The sequence below is a fragment of the Pseudorca crassidens genome, chromosome 9, assembly GCF_039906515.1.
Source record: "Pseudorca crassidens isolate mPseCra1 chromosome 9, mPseCra1.hap1, whole genome shotgun sequence".
NCBI classification, from domain to species: domain Eukaryota; kingdom Metazoa; phylum Chordata; class Mammalia; order Artiodactyla; family Delphinidae; genus Pseudorca; species Pseudorca crassidens.
Genome location: NC_090304.1, coordinates 12149855 through 12163379, shown reverse-complemented (window position 1 = coordinate 12163379; position 13525 = coordinate 12149855). Strand labels below are relative to the sequence as shown.

Genomic DNA, 13525 nt, shown 5'->3' with positions numbered 1-13525 from the left:
GATTAATATTAGCACCCACTTCACTGGTGTCATGAGAATTAATGAAAGGATGAATGAGGTTGATTTTCGTCATCTTCTTTTTGTTTGGCTGACCCACAAGTTCGAAGGCCCCACCTTGGGTGCTGGGGATGGAGAAGTGGCACTGTGTGCGCAGCTGTTTCAACCATGGCACTGATGTGAAGGAACTTCCCCATGACTTTGGAGGTTCCCCAGTGGTTGCAGGGAATGAAGTACCTGCAAAGCTGGTGTCTTTGTCTTTTCCAAAGACACCCCTCCCCACCCCCAAGGAACCACACAAATATTCTCTCTCGTTTCTGTCCTTGGTCAACCCCTTAGAGTAGCAGTTCTGGCGCTAGCAGCCAACTTTCCAGAATGTGCCAAATAGGACAGGCCCAGCAGTGAGGTGATCATAGAACATCAGAGCTGTATCAGGTCATCAGAGACCACCTTGTTTTGCAGGGGTAGGGTTGCCAGATTTAGCAAATAGGACACAGAATGTCTAGTTAAATCTGAATTTCAGATAACAGACCAAAAACTATTTTTTTTAGTATAAGTAGGCCCCATATTGTGTGGGGCATATTTCCAAATAAACTTTTTTTCGTTTATCTGAAATTCAAATGTAACTGGACTTCCTGTATTTTATCTGGCAACCATGAGAGGGGAGCTAGGTGCTGAGAGGGAAAGCAACTTGCCAGGGTCACACAGCAAGCCAGGTCTCACAGCCAGGTCTGTTGGCTCCCAGGCCACTCTCTCCCACCCTCAACACATATAGCCCAGCTTTGTGTTTTTCACTTAAGGTGAACGCTCGCTGGACTGGGTGCTTCAGATTCCTTGTCTGTTACAGAATGGAAGCACTCTGGGTTTCCAAGAGGAGAAGCAGACACCCATGGAGGAGAGTGGGGGTGGGGCTAGGACCTCAGGACGTCCAGTCCAGCCTTATTTTCAAGTGAGGGCTCTCCGAGTGAGCCAGCCACTTAAGGCTCTTAACTATCAAATGGGCACAGTCGGGCCTATTTCCAGAGGGTTACTTTGAGGATCCACTGAGATAAGCAATTCCGGGAAAGCTGGTTGCTTGTGAACTGTGGAGAACATGTTGTGTCTGTGCTGTTTCTATCATGACCCATGCAGATGCAGGAGGAGGCTTGGTCGTGTACAGCTGAGAGCTGCACCCAAGCTTCCCCACCCCCGGCTCCCAAGGGGCTTTGGGCTAAATTCCCCGCCTGGCTTACGAATCAGTATCCGTCCCATCCTGATTTACGGGAAATCACAGCAGCGATCAATCAGCCTTAATTTGTAACTGGGCAGTGTCCTGGGCCAGCCAATAGCTAAGACCGAACACCCGCCCCCACGCCGCCCCCCCACCCGCCCCGACGCTGTGTGACTATCCACTTAGTCTGCCCTGAAGCTGCCCAGTGACCGGGAGTTTGGCGCAGGTTTGGTGCTGGGGAGAAGGGTGTTGGGAGAAGGAGGTCTCCTCATCCTCATCTCCTTTTCCTCCACAGTGCCCCGCCCCCCCTTTATCTCTACAGTCTCTGTTTGCTTGCTTCCTCTTAAGACCCCTGCCTCCCCCTCCTTCCCCTCCATCTCCTCCCCCAGGGCTGTCGTGCCCAGCCCCCTCTGGACCTCCCCTCCTAGCAGGGCCCCTGGCCTCATTGTTTAGCTAAAGCAGGACCCTCTGGATGGAACAGATGGACGGAGACCCGGGCCTGGGGGGAAAGGAAAGGCCAGCCGGTGCCGGGAAAGGGAAGCGGTTTGGGGAAAACAAAACAGGGGGAGGAGCCAGGGAGAAGGTGGCCCCGGCACGGAGGAGGGAGGGGGCGGGATTCGCAGAGAGGGGTTAGGGCCGCGAATGGAATGGGGGCGGGCCCCGGGGTGGGGCGGCGCGGGGCGGGGTGGAGGCCCCCTAGGCCCGAGGCTCGGAGCTGGCACCGACGACGGTGGCTGGCTCTGCAGGTCTGGGCTGACGTCGCCGCCCAGATGGCCTCCAGGCTGACCCCGCTGACCCTCCTGCTGCTGCTGCTGGCTGGGGTGAGTGACCCCTTCGTGAGGTGGGGGAGGGGAGGGGGGGTGCTGAGGATTAACCCTTCAGGCTCCGGAGAATGAGGAGAGCTCCTCTTGGGCTCAGCAAGTGTGATCCTAGCGCCGGAGTTCGTACCGAGCATGGGAAGAGCGGGGATTCAGACCCACGCAGCGTCTAATCCTGACTCGCTACGGTACCAGCTGCGCTGGCCTTGAGCCAGTAACTTCTCCGAGGCTACCTGTCCTGATTTACGAAGTGGAGAATAAAGCAGAAGGATCAAAGAGGGGAAGGAGATGGGCAGCATGTTGCGATATTAAAAACAAGGGGTTGTTGAGGAAAACTGAGCTGCGGAATGGAGGTTGGGCTGCCGAGACCTAGGCTCTCCGCCGTGGTCTGGGAGGTCAGGGATAGGGGATGAGCCCAGGACAAAGGTGGGTGCCTAACTTTGGCGTGTGCATTCAGTGTATGTGTGTGAAGTTGACACTGGCAGTGCCCTTTGAGATGTATCAGATGATGTGGTAGTGATCAAGGATCTGGAATCAGACCCAAGTTTGACTCCTAGTTTTTCCTTCCACTTCCCTTGAGACCCTGAGCTAGTTAATTTGTCTCGGCATCAGTTTCCTTTGCCAGTGAAATGGGATAATACACGCTTTCTCTGAAGGAATTACTGGTGGTGGCTCCAGGGCAGGCCCCTCTGCCACCAGGCTTTCCCAGGAATAATTCTCTTCCTGCTTTGAGTGTTTGAAGGGGACTGTGCCTCATAATAAAAGAAAGAAAGTCTCTTGAACCACAGGATAGAGCCTCCTCAAATCTGATTGGTATCAGCCCCGTGGATCCAGAGAGCTTACAAGGAGGGGAAAGTGAAGGAGATATCCCCAAAGGAGATATTCCCAACAATGTATCCATTAAAGACACCGAGGCCTCTTCCACGCTGCTGAAAACCAACTTGACCATCGAAACAGTCAATACCACCCAGCCCTTCAACCAGTCCACCACTCAGCCCATCCAACCAACAACCCAGGCCACTACTAAGTCCTTCTGCCCAGCGCCTGTCACCTCCTGCTCTGACTTGGAGAGTCATTCAGCAGAGGCCGTGCTGGGGGAGGCTTTGACAGATTTCTCCCTGAATCTCTACCACACTTTCTCAGTAATGAAGAAGGAGGAGACCAACATTGTCTTTTCCCCGTTCAGCATCGCCAGCCTCCTCACTCAAGTCCTGCTCGGTAAGAACCTGACTGAGTTCTCTCCAGGTTACGTGTTAGATGTTCGCATGAGAGGGGTACGTATCCAGATACATACACAGCTATCTATGCCTCTGGAAGGAAGCTGTAAAAATGGGCTACATTGGGGGTGAGGGAGGGGAATCTTTTTATTCTGGAACTTTCATTTATTCTTTCATTTAACAATGATGTAATAGGCACTATTGCTTATAAAATCCTATGGACTGTACAAGAACATATTAAATAAGGTCTGAGCCACCAATCATGGTTCCAGGTAAGGCCATAAGGAAGATGAATGATAAGAGAGAGATGCAGAGTAGAATCATGATAATGCTGCTTCTTAGCTGTGTGACCTTGGGCAGATCAGTTAACTTCTCTGAGCCTGAGTCCTTCTGTGTAAAATGGAAATGGTTGTAGTGACCTAAAAAAAATTAAGCAGATAGCCCAGTGCCTGATGTGATAGGAGGTCAAAAAATGTTAATTCGTCTGCTTTCCTGAGAGATCACAATGAAGTCCCCTGGGGTAATTACCCTAGGAATGGCACCAACAAAGTGCTACAGCAGTGGAAACAGCTGTCACTCCAAGGGGGAATTCCAGGAAGGCTACTAGAGACAATACAGTGAGCACATAAGAACCTTTCTTCTGTAGTCCCAGAATCCTAACATCCCTAGCCTGTACCCACTGGATGCCAGGAGCACCCCACCCCCCAGTTATGACAGCCAAAATGTCTCCACATGTGGCCAAATGTCCCCTGGGAGGCACATTTCAACTGATTGGTTTCAGTTAATTTTTTTATTGCCCAAAAGATATGGCTTGAATCTTTTCTCCATCCTCCAATTATTAACTCTGTGATCTTAAAATGAGTAGATTACTTACTCTCTTAAACCTCAGTTTTCTCATCTGTGTAACGGGGATAGGAACTGTCCTTACGTAAAAGGGTTATGGTGAAGATTCAATGAGATAATATGGGAGAAGCACTTATGATGCCTGGAATGAAGTAAGTGCTCGATACATTTTATCTATTACTGCACAGAAGATGTGTACAATAAGTATTCAATAATGAAAAACGGAAAGGGTATTGAACATGCATCCTCCTTTTCGATTTCCTGACGTCTCTTCTTAACCATGATCTAGTGTCCCTGCCTATAAGGCAAACCTTTGTAAACCTGAACCAACTAAATAATAGGTCATGTGGAACAGGCAGCGATTGGACCAGGCTTTGGATGATGAGTGATATTAAAGTTAGGTAGGAAAACGGAGGAAGAAAGTATTCAAAGCCCTAGAAAATCCTGTGATTATTCATAATTCCCCCACCCTTCTCTTTCTGACATGTATTATCTTCCCAAACACTTCTGGCTCTGATGATATGGGATTCCCCCCATTGCAGCCTGGTCCCTCAACCCTTGTCCCCAACGGTGGTTTTCCACTCCTCCTGCAGTTGCCCCTTGTCTCTGCTGTTTGTTATAGGGGCTAGAGGAGAAACCAAGGAAAGCCTGGAGCGACTCCTCTCTTACCCCGAAGACTTTACCTGTGTCCACCAGGCCCTGAAGGCCTCCAGGTCCAAAGGCTTTACCACAGTCTCTCAAATCTTCCACAGCCCAGGTGAGTTCCCCGGGGAAGGATGGCAGGTGCTGAGCTGGGTCCTCAGGATTTTGATGGAGACCCAGCACTGGGGAAAGAGAGGACAGAGGGAATGTTAGAACTAGAACAGGGGGACGGAATGCAGAGCAGGTTGGGGCCTCAGAAATATCAGGTGTCTCCTGGGAGCTGGATAGGTCCCCTGGTGAGACCTTGGACAAGTCATCTGCATTCATCAACTCCATCTAAAGTAAGAATAGCTTTCTGCCGCGATGAAGAGTGGCCCCGCTTGCCACAACTAGAGAAAGCCCTCGCACAGATACGAAGACCCAACACAGCAAAAATAAATAAATTAATTAATAAACTCCTACCCCCAACGTCTTCTTTAAAAAAAAAAAAGAATAGCCTTCTGCATTCAGTAATAGAGAGGGCTGGAGAGCTTTAGACATAAAATAGACAAAAAATGCATGTCAATCTGGGAGTTCCCTGGTGGTCCAGTGGTTAAGACTCTCGTCTTTCACTGCTGTGGTCACGGGTTCAATCCCTGGTTGGGGAATTAAGATCCTGCAAACTGCAAGGCCGAAAAGAAAAGTTTGTTAATCTGGGTCAGGGGGTCTAGGGACTCCTATTCTTTGTACTTGTGTGTTATGTGACTTTGTTGTCATTTATGTATATTACATTATTAGGTAGGTAATCAGAGCAATAAGCTTCCAAAATGACCTAATGCAGTTCTTTTAAATTTTGCTCCCCAGAGCCCTAGGGTTCTGCAGAGCTGCTGCAGAAGTCCTGGTGGGAGTAAAGAGTTAGGGAGGCTGAGTGGGAAGTGAGGTGTCACTTCCTGTGAGAGGGAGATGAAGCCAGGTGGGCTTTGAACTCCCACCAGCCTCAACCAGAGCCCTTTTGTATTGTGGGCTTCAGACATGACTATATTTGAAACCTCAGTTCTGCTGAGCTTAAAAATTACAAATTTAGTGTGATTTTCCTCTTTGAATAAGGAAAAAAAATTTCCTGTCTTTTATTTTTTTTTACTATAAAAGCAATGTTCATTCATTGTAGAAAAGTGAGAAAATATTGGAATTCCCTGGTGGTCCAGTGGTTAGGACTCTGTGCTTCCACTGCAGGGGGCATGGGTTCGATCCCTGGTCGGGGAACTAAGATCCCGCATGCCGCTCGGCGTGGCCAAAAAAAAAAAATACAACAAACAGAAAAATAACCTGAGAACATATAGGAAAGAAAAAAGAAAGAAAGAAAGAAAACTCACCTATCACACCATTATCTAAAAAAAAACCCCAAAAACCCTCTTTTTAGAGATGGGAAAAATATGGCTTAGAGGGATTCAAGAAATGTTGCATTTACTTATTTGCTATAAATCAGATGTATCCTCTGTCTTGCTAGGTTGGTGGAAAATACAGCTGCATTCAATATTATCTATTTAGTCCAGGAAAAATTTCTCTTTCAAACACTTTTTTTCTTTGGTGGACCTGGGCTTTGAAGAGCAAAACCCAGGAAGCCTTGTCACACACCTTCCAGTGAGGCTGAAAAGCAGAGTCTGTTCCCTGTTGAATTAAGGGAAGAAAAGAGGGAAAATACAGGCAAATGGAAGTTAAGATCTCAAAGAGTTACCTTGCCAAGCCGTGGTCCCATGGCAGATAGAGGCAGTGAAAGCCTGGGATGAGTTCTTCGGCTCTTAGCTCAGGATTTGCCTTCTCTGGGTCTCACTGAGCACATCAGTAAGAGGACTGGGCTGGACCCCTGCTCCGACATAGTATGTCCATTGGAGCAGAAAGAGTGATGGGAAACAAGCCCCCTCTCCAAGCCTGCTCTTGAAAGGGGAGAGAGTGTTCCGGGATCTCATGCCTCCCTCTCTCAACCTGCTTCCGGGGCCAGACCTGGCTATAAGGGACACCTTTGCGAATGCCTCTCGGAGCCTGTATGGCAACAGCCCCAAAGCCCTGGCAAATGACAGTAAAGTCAACTTGGAGCTCATCAACGCCTGGGTGGCCGAGGAGACCAACCACAAGATCAGGCAACTGCTGGACAGCCTGCCCGATGACTTCCGCCTGGTCCTTCTCAACGCTATCTACCTGAGTGGTAAGGGGGCCCTGGACCAGGGTGTCTTCCCGTCCTGAGTTCCACCTTCTCCTCCTGGCTTAAAACCCACTCGACCCCAAGTTCCACGACTGGATCCCATGGTACCTACCCCACCCCTTGCCAACAGAACCTTTAACTCCGCTTCATCCTCTCCCCACCTGCATTAGAGTAACCCTTCCCCCACTCTTCCCTCTAGCCAAGTGGAAGACAACATTTAACCACAGCAGAACAAATATGAAGGGCTTTTACAGCAGATCCTCTGTGATAAAAGTGCCCATGATGAACAGCAAGAAGTACCCTGTGGCCCATTTCACAGACCCGACTTTGAAGGCCAAGGTGAGTTCTCGGCCCTTCGCACTCCTGTTTCAGAGCCTCTTGTGTATCCTGACTTTCCTGCTGTGGCTCCATCGGTGTGGGGCATAGCCTTACCCTTAATTCATCATTTCAACTGCTTCTGACTCTATTTCCACCCTATCTTTTCTCCTTCTCCCCCTCTCCAGCCTTGGCCGAGGCAGGCATTATATATTTGAGGTTGGAAAGCAGGATTCTAAAATTTCTTCATGCATCTCTGCTGCATTGAATGACAGAAAGTGAGTCCTGTTCCTATTCTGTGCCTCTGTTTCTCTTTCCAGTCTACCCACCAGTAGGCCCTGCTGGCTTAGTAAGTCCTCTGTGTGTGTACATGTGTACGGCATGCATCTGTATGGGTACACATGTCTAGGTATATCCATGCATTCATGTATGTGGTAAGTGCATGTGTGTGCATGTGTTAAATGGCTTAAGTTCCTTAGCAGAAATTGAACAGTATGATTTCAGTGGATGAGGAGGGAGGGAAGAGAGAACATGGAGCCCAGAAGATTCTAGTTAGTAAACTCTCTCATGCCCGATGACCAGATATTTCTGCCTTGTTAGGACAGCAAGACACAGAACTATGAGACAGCAAAGAATGGGAGATACCCAGTGGCTTGGTACCAGTCTGAGAAATAGAGGATCTGTTCTGGAACATGCCAGGCTTGTTTCCACCTCGGGAGCTTTCCCTAGCTTTTCCCTCTGCCTGGACGCTCTTCACTCAGCTTTTCACATAACTTGTTCCTTCTGCTCATCTGGCATCAGCTAAAAGGCCACCTTTGTGGAGACGCCTTCCCCCTCCTTAAAGTACCTCTTCCTCACCCTGTAACATCATCCTGTTTTTGTTTTTGTTTTTTAAAATTTTTTTTGTGGTACGCGGGCCTCTCACTGCTGTGGCCTCTCCCGTTGCGGAGCACAGGCTCCGGACGCGCAGGCCCAGCGGCCATGGCTCACGGGCCCAGCCGCTCCACGGCATGTGGGATCTTCCCGGACCGGGGCACGAACCCGTGTCCCCTGCATCGGCAGGTGGACCCTCAACCGCTGCGCCACCAGGGAAGCCCATCCTGTTTTATTATATCCATGGTACTTATCACTATCTGAATTATGTTGTTTACTTGCTTATTTGATTGCAGTATTATCTATCTCCCTGAGATAGTCTCTTTCCTTGGGATCAGAGACCTTACCTCTTTTTTTGCCTACTATATCTGAGGGCCTAGAACAATACCACATATAATAAGTGCTCATTATGTCTGCTGAATAAATGAATGAATTCAATGGAAGATGCGAAAGGGAGCAATTCCCTTAGTATGAATGGCTAGGAAGACGTCACAGAGGTGGGTACTTTTGACCACTCTTAACCATTCATGCACTTTTCTACCCTTCCATCCATCCGTCCCTATCCAATGGCTTTGAACATTCCCAGCTATTTAACAGAACCAGAATACATGCATAAGGCAGAGAAGAGTGAATATACACGGCCGGTTCAGGGCATCACTCTAACTCAGAGTATATAGGGGAGAATATCAATGTGAGAGTTTTTTTTAATTAATTTATTTATTTTTGCTGTGTTGGGTCTTCGTTTCTGTGCGAGGGCTTTCTCTAGTTGCGGCAAGCAGGGGCCACTCTTCATCGCGGTGCGCAGGCCTCTCACTATCGCAGCCTCTCTTGTTGTGGAGCACGGGCTCCAGACGCGCAGGCTCAGTAGTTGTGGCTCATGGGCCTAGTTGCTCCGCGGCATGTTGGATCTTCCCGGACCAGGGCTTGAACCCGTGTCCCCTGCGTTGGCAGGCAGATTCTCAACCACTGCGCCACCAGAGAAGCCCCAATGTGAGGGTTTTTTAATGGCAAAGAAGGAGTTTCATGCAAAAAAAACCCCACTCCTTACAGTTTCGTGGGTTTTAAACAAATACTTGATTTAATATATTCATGTTATAAATTCAAAATCAAAGTTTTACTTAAGCCTTTAAATTTTTAGCTGAATTTGCTACATTATTAATCATAATATTTATATAAAACACTAACTTTCATTTGTTCTTCAATTAAGCTATTTTGAACAGATTAAACTCCTTTAAACCATTTGTTTCATTTACAAATATGGTTAATTAATATTCCCCTGAGCATTTTGAGCTTATGTATATACTTTATAAATACTTCATACATTTGATATACTTGATTTTCGCTTTTAGCATGTCAGATACCTGACAGAACAGAATTACAGCCCTGCTTGGCCATATCTTGCTAGCACCTAAAGCCCACTTGTGAATTGAAAATTCAATCTGAAGAGTAAATCAACTTTCAGTCAACATCTCAACATCATTCTCAAACCAAATGAAATTATCCCACACCTTTTTGTTCAAAAGCATAAAACCAGCATGTCTGATTCTCTTAAAAATTATAAACGCTATTTTAAATAACAAACACAGATTGCTCTGAACTTATCACCTGGTGTTAATACTACAGAGTTGGCTTATTTTGTTATTCCCATACTTCATTCTAAATTTTCCTGGGATTTAAAGAGTATTTACCCAATGAAGGGGTTAGGTTTACCAACTCAGGTATGCTGAGGTTGTTGGCTTGAAAATTCAAGACCACAGTGTGGTAATTTTTTGGTCACAGAGGCAAGGTCTGTACACAGGACATGAAGGGTGTGTACTGCCAGATGAGTGTACCCTGTCTAGAGCCTCTGTCAACAGGTATCCCCATGTCCATGCTCTTCAGGTGATAAATCAGTGTACAACCTGCTTCTTGTGGACCATTTTTTCAATTCCAACAATAGATTGTTGTCAGTTAATTTCTTCATTGCCCAGTTGAATTCTGCATTCTAGATGATTCTTGTCCATCTCTCAACCTCAACCATAATGCCATTTCAGTAATAATCTCTCATATCCTATTAGTTTCTCAGTCCTGGCACTATTGACATTTGGGGTTCGATGATTCTTCATCATAAGATGCTGTCCCTGGCATTGTAGGATTTAGCAGCATCCCTGGCTCCTACCCACTGGATGCCAGTAGCACTGTGAGCTCCTGTTTCTGCCAGCTCCAAACATTGCCAGATGTCCACTGGGGGCAAATTTGCCCTGAGCTGAGAACAGCCCTGTATTGGACTTGTGGGTCCTGCATTTCTCTCATGCTTCTATCTGGCCGTCAGCTGTAAGTCCTTCTAGTGAAACTAACTGAAAAGGTAGGCTAGGATCAGCTGGTACCCAATCTTGAATGCCAGACCGAGAGTTTATACTTAATCTCGTAGGCAGTGAAAAGCCATCGAAAGTCTTTGAAAGGACGAACCTGATGACTGTGGTGGTACATTATATACTTTATGCACAACATACTTGAAAGGAACTGGGCTCAGAGAGATCAGATCGCTTGCCTGTAGTGCATAGTCACTCAGCAGTAGAGTCAGGATGTGATCCTCAGCCTGTGTGATCAAAACTCGTGCTCGGACTTCCCTGGTGGCGCAGTGGTTGAGAGTCCGCCTGCCGATGCAGGGGACGCGGGTTCGTGCCCCGGTCTGGGAAGATCCCACATGCTGCGGAACGGCTGGGCCCGTGAGCCATGGCCGCTGAGCCTGTGCGTCCGGAGCCTGTGCTCCGCAACGGGAGAGGCCCCAGCAGTGAGAGGCCCGCGTACCGCAAAAAAAAAAAAAAAAAAAACTCGTGCTCATTCCTCTGCCTCTCACCAGCCCAGGGTTAGACCAGCACTGTTCACCCAGCTGGCATCCTTATCTCATGGCAAAGCCTGGGAGCCTACTTATGGCTGCTGCTTGTTGAGATAGTACAGACTGTAGCAGCGGACTGAAGACCAGCCTCGGGGCACAGAGGGTAGGAGCCAGGAGAGAGCTGGGGTAGGAAGACTGACAATGTGCTTGTCTTACTCTCCAGGTGGGCCGTCTGCAGCTGTCCCACAACCTGAGCTTTGTGATCCTCGTGCCCCAGACCTTGAAACACCGTCTTGAAGACATGGAGCAGGCTCTCAGCCCCCCTGTCTTCAAGGCCATCATGAGGAAGCTGGAGTCAGCCAAGTTCCATCCTACTCACCTGATGATGCCTCGCATCAAAGTAAAGAGCAACCAGGACCTGCTGGGTAAGCCCTGGCAGGACTGATCCTAGGCCGTCAGAGGAGAAGAGGTTGTGATGGTGGGCTGGGGGTGGAGGAATTCCGTGAACCCTCTCATCCGTAATCTCAGGTTGCCCCTCAATCCTCTGATTATCCCACTGAATCGTGGAGGAAGCTGAGACTCAGAAAGTCTGCATGACTTACGCAAGGTCCCTTAAGCTGGTTAGAAGTGAGCCGGAGCCCCAATATCGGTCTACAGCCGTCCCACCTGTTTCCATTGCGGTCCCTTGTGACATAGACCCTGGGAACAGGTCACCGAGGTGGGAGTGGATGCTCCTCCCTCAGAGACGTGTCATAAAACTCAGCCACCCCACAGTATATGCAAGAAGCTGTCTACTAAAAGGGTCTGGAGGCTTCTGAGTTCAGGGGAGTCAACAGATACTCTGTTTCCTAACCTTAGACCTCACTTCCTGATCTTTGATGTCATGTCCAAATATATCACTTCATTTTCTGTTATAGAACTTGACTTCCTAATAGATGACCTTGTTTCCTAGTATATGACATCACACCCTTGTATGTGACCTCATTTGAGAACATATGTCCTCTTTCCAATACATTACCTCACTTCCAAGGGCCTTGTTGATAAGGAAGCAATGGCATCACTTTTCAGGGTTTTGGGGGTCGGGGGCAAGGCTTCTCACCACTTGAGAGAAAGTGGTGGTTGGAGTGAAGACGGGCCCACTGTTAGAGGATCCCATGAACTGGACCGGAAGGCACATTATAATGCGATTATAATTTGATAAACAAGGAGGAGGAGGAGAAAGAGGGAATTGGAACTTGGGACAAACCCAGGAAATTCAGGACAAACGTCTCCAACAGCTGAGGGTTTTGTGCTGGGATTTTTTTTAATTGCAGTATTTTAAAAAATATTTTAAATTATTATTTTTTAATTTAACTTTTAAAATTTTTATACAATTTTATGTTTTATTTTTTGGCTGCATTGCGTCTTCGTTGCTGCACGCGGGCTTTCTTTGGTTGCAGCGAGTGCGGGACTACTCTTCATTGCGGCGTGCGGGCTTCTCATTGCAGTGACTCCTCTTGTTGCGGAGCACGGGCTGTAGACACGCGGACTCAGTAGTTGCAGCGCGTGGGCCCTAGAGTGCGCGGGCGTCAGTAGTTGTGGCGTGTGGTCTCAGTAGTTGTGGCGCACGGGCTTAGTTGCTCTGCAGCATGTGGGGTCTTCCCAGACCAGGGCTTGAGCCCATGTCCCCTGCATTGGCAGGTGGATTCTTAACCACTGAGCCACCAAGGAAGTCCCTTTTGTACAATTTTTTTTTTTTTTTTTTTTTGTGGTACACGGGCCTCTCACTGTTGTGGCCTCTCCCGTTGCGGAGCACAGGCTCCGGACGTACAGGCTCAGCGGCCATGGCTCACGGGCCCAGCCGCTCCGCGGCATGTGGGATCTTCCCGGACCGGGGCACGAACCCGTGTCCCCTGCATCGGCAGGCGGACTCTCAACCACTGCGCCACCAGGGAAGTCCCTTCTGTACAATTTTTAAAGGTTACTTTCCATTTACAGTTACTACGAAACATTGGCTGTATTCCCCGTGTAGTACAATCGTGCTGGTCTCTGACTCATTGTTTTTCTCTGGTTATGCCCTAGAATTCTTTGACTTTACCTACAACCTCAACCTGTGCGGGCTGACAGAGGACCCGGACCTGCAGCTTTCTGCGATGCAGCATCAGTCCGTGCTGGAGCTGACAGAGAGCGGGGTGGAGGCAGCTGCGGCCTCCGCTATCTCTGTGGCCCGCAGTTTGCTGGTCTTTGAAGTGCAGCAGCCCTTCCTCTTTGTGCTCTGGGACCAGCAGCACAAGTTCCCGGTCTTCATGGGGCGGATATATGACCCCAGGACCTGAGACCTGCAGGAGGCCGACCAGGGCAAACCCGACCCCTCTGGCCTCAGCTCTTCTAGTCGCAGCCCTGCTGCTGCCTGCCTGGACTTGTCCCCAGCTGCCTCGCATCTCAGGTCTGCCCTCCACCTGAAGGGCTCCCGTGGGTCTGGTGAGGGGACCTGCTTCTATCATCCCTTCCCTGTGACTCTCCAAAGCACTTTTTGCAGCTTTCTCTGGTACAAATACAGCACACCCTACAAATAAAACCTGGCAGACATGACTTCCTCTCTCATCTGCCTTTCAACTTTAGAGGACTAGGGCT

At 48.6% G+C, this 13525-nt stretch overlaps 1 protein-coding gene across 4 annotated transcripts; it reads left to right on the top strand.

Moving 5' to 3' along the window:
* The first annotated feature begins 1316 nt into the window (after positions 1-1316).
* On the top strand, positions 1317-13483 carry SERPING1 (serpin family G member 1). Of its 4 annotated transcripts, none has more exons than XM_067748956.1 (8): positions 1317-1433; positions 1954-2028; positions 2799-3243; positions 4708-4842; positions 6706-6909; positions 7106-7245; positions 11136-11337; positions 12974-13483. In XM_067748956.1, exons 2-8 carry the CDS (start codon positions 1978-1980, stop codon positions 13225-13227), a joined length of 1431 nt encoding a protein of 476 aa, XP_067605057.1. In that variant the 5' UTR covers positions 1317-1433; positions 1954-1977; the 3' UTR covers positions 13228-13483. The 4 variants fall into 4 exon arrangements, with proteins under 4 accessions (XP_067605057.1, XP_067605058.1, XP_067605056.1 ...); XM_067748957.1 differs by having other exon boundaries at positions 1319-1433; positions 2814-3243; XM_067748955.1 differs by lacking the exon at positions 1317-1433 and having other exon boundaries at positions 1876-2028; positions 2814-3243.
* The last annotated feature ends 42 nt before the right edge of the window (positions 13484-13525 follow it).

Excerpts from the sequence above, each read along its gene's own strand:
- SERPING1 (XM_067748956.1), top strand. The coding sequence starts at position 1,978 with ATGGCCTCCAGGCTGACCCCGCTGACCCTCCTGCTGCTGCTGCTGGCT. Across the intron at positions 2,029-2,798 it reads TGCTGCTGCTGCTGGCTGGG|TCTCTTGAACCACAGGATAG; the intron begins GTGAGTGACCCC and ends AAAGAAAGAAAG. Across the intron at positions 6,910-7,105 it reads CAACGCTATCTACCTGAGTG|CCAAGTGGAAGACAACATTT; the intron begins GTAAGGGGGCCC and ends TCTTCCCTCTAG.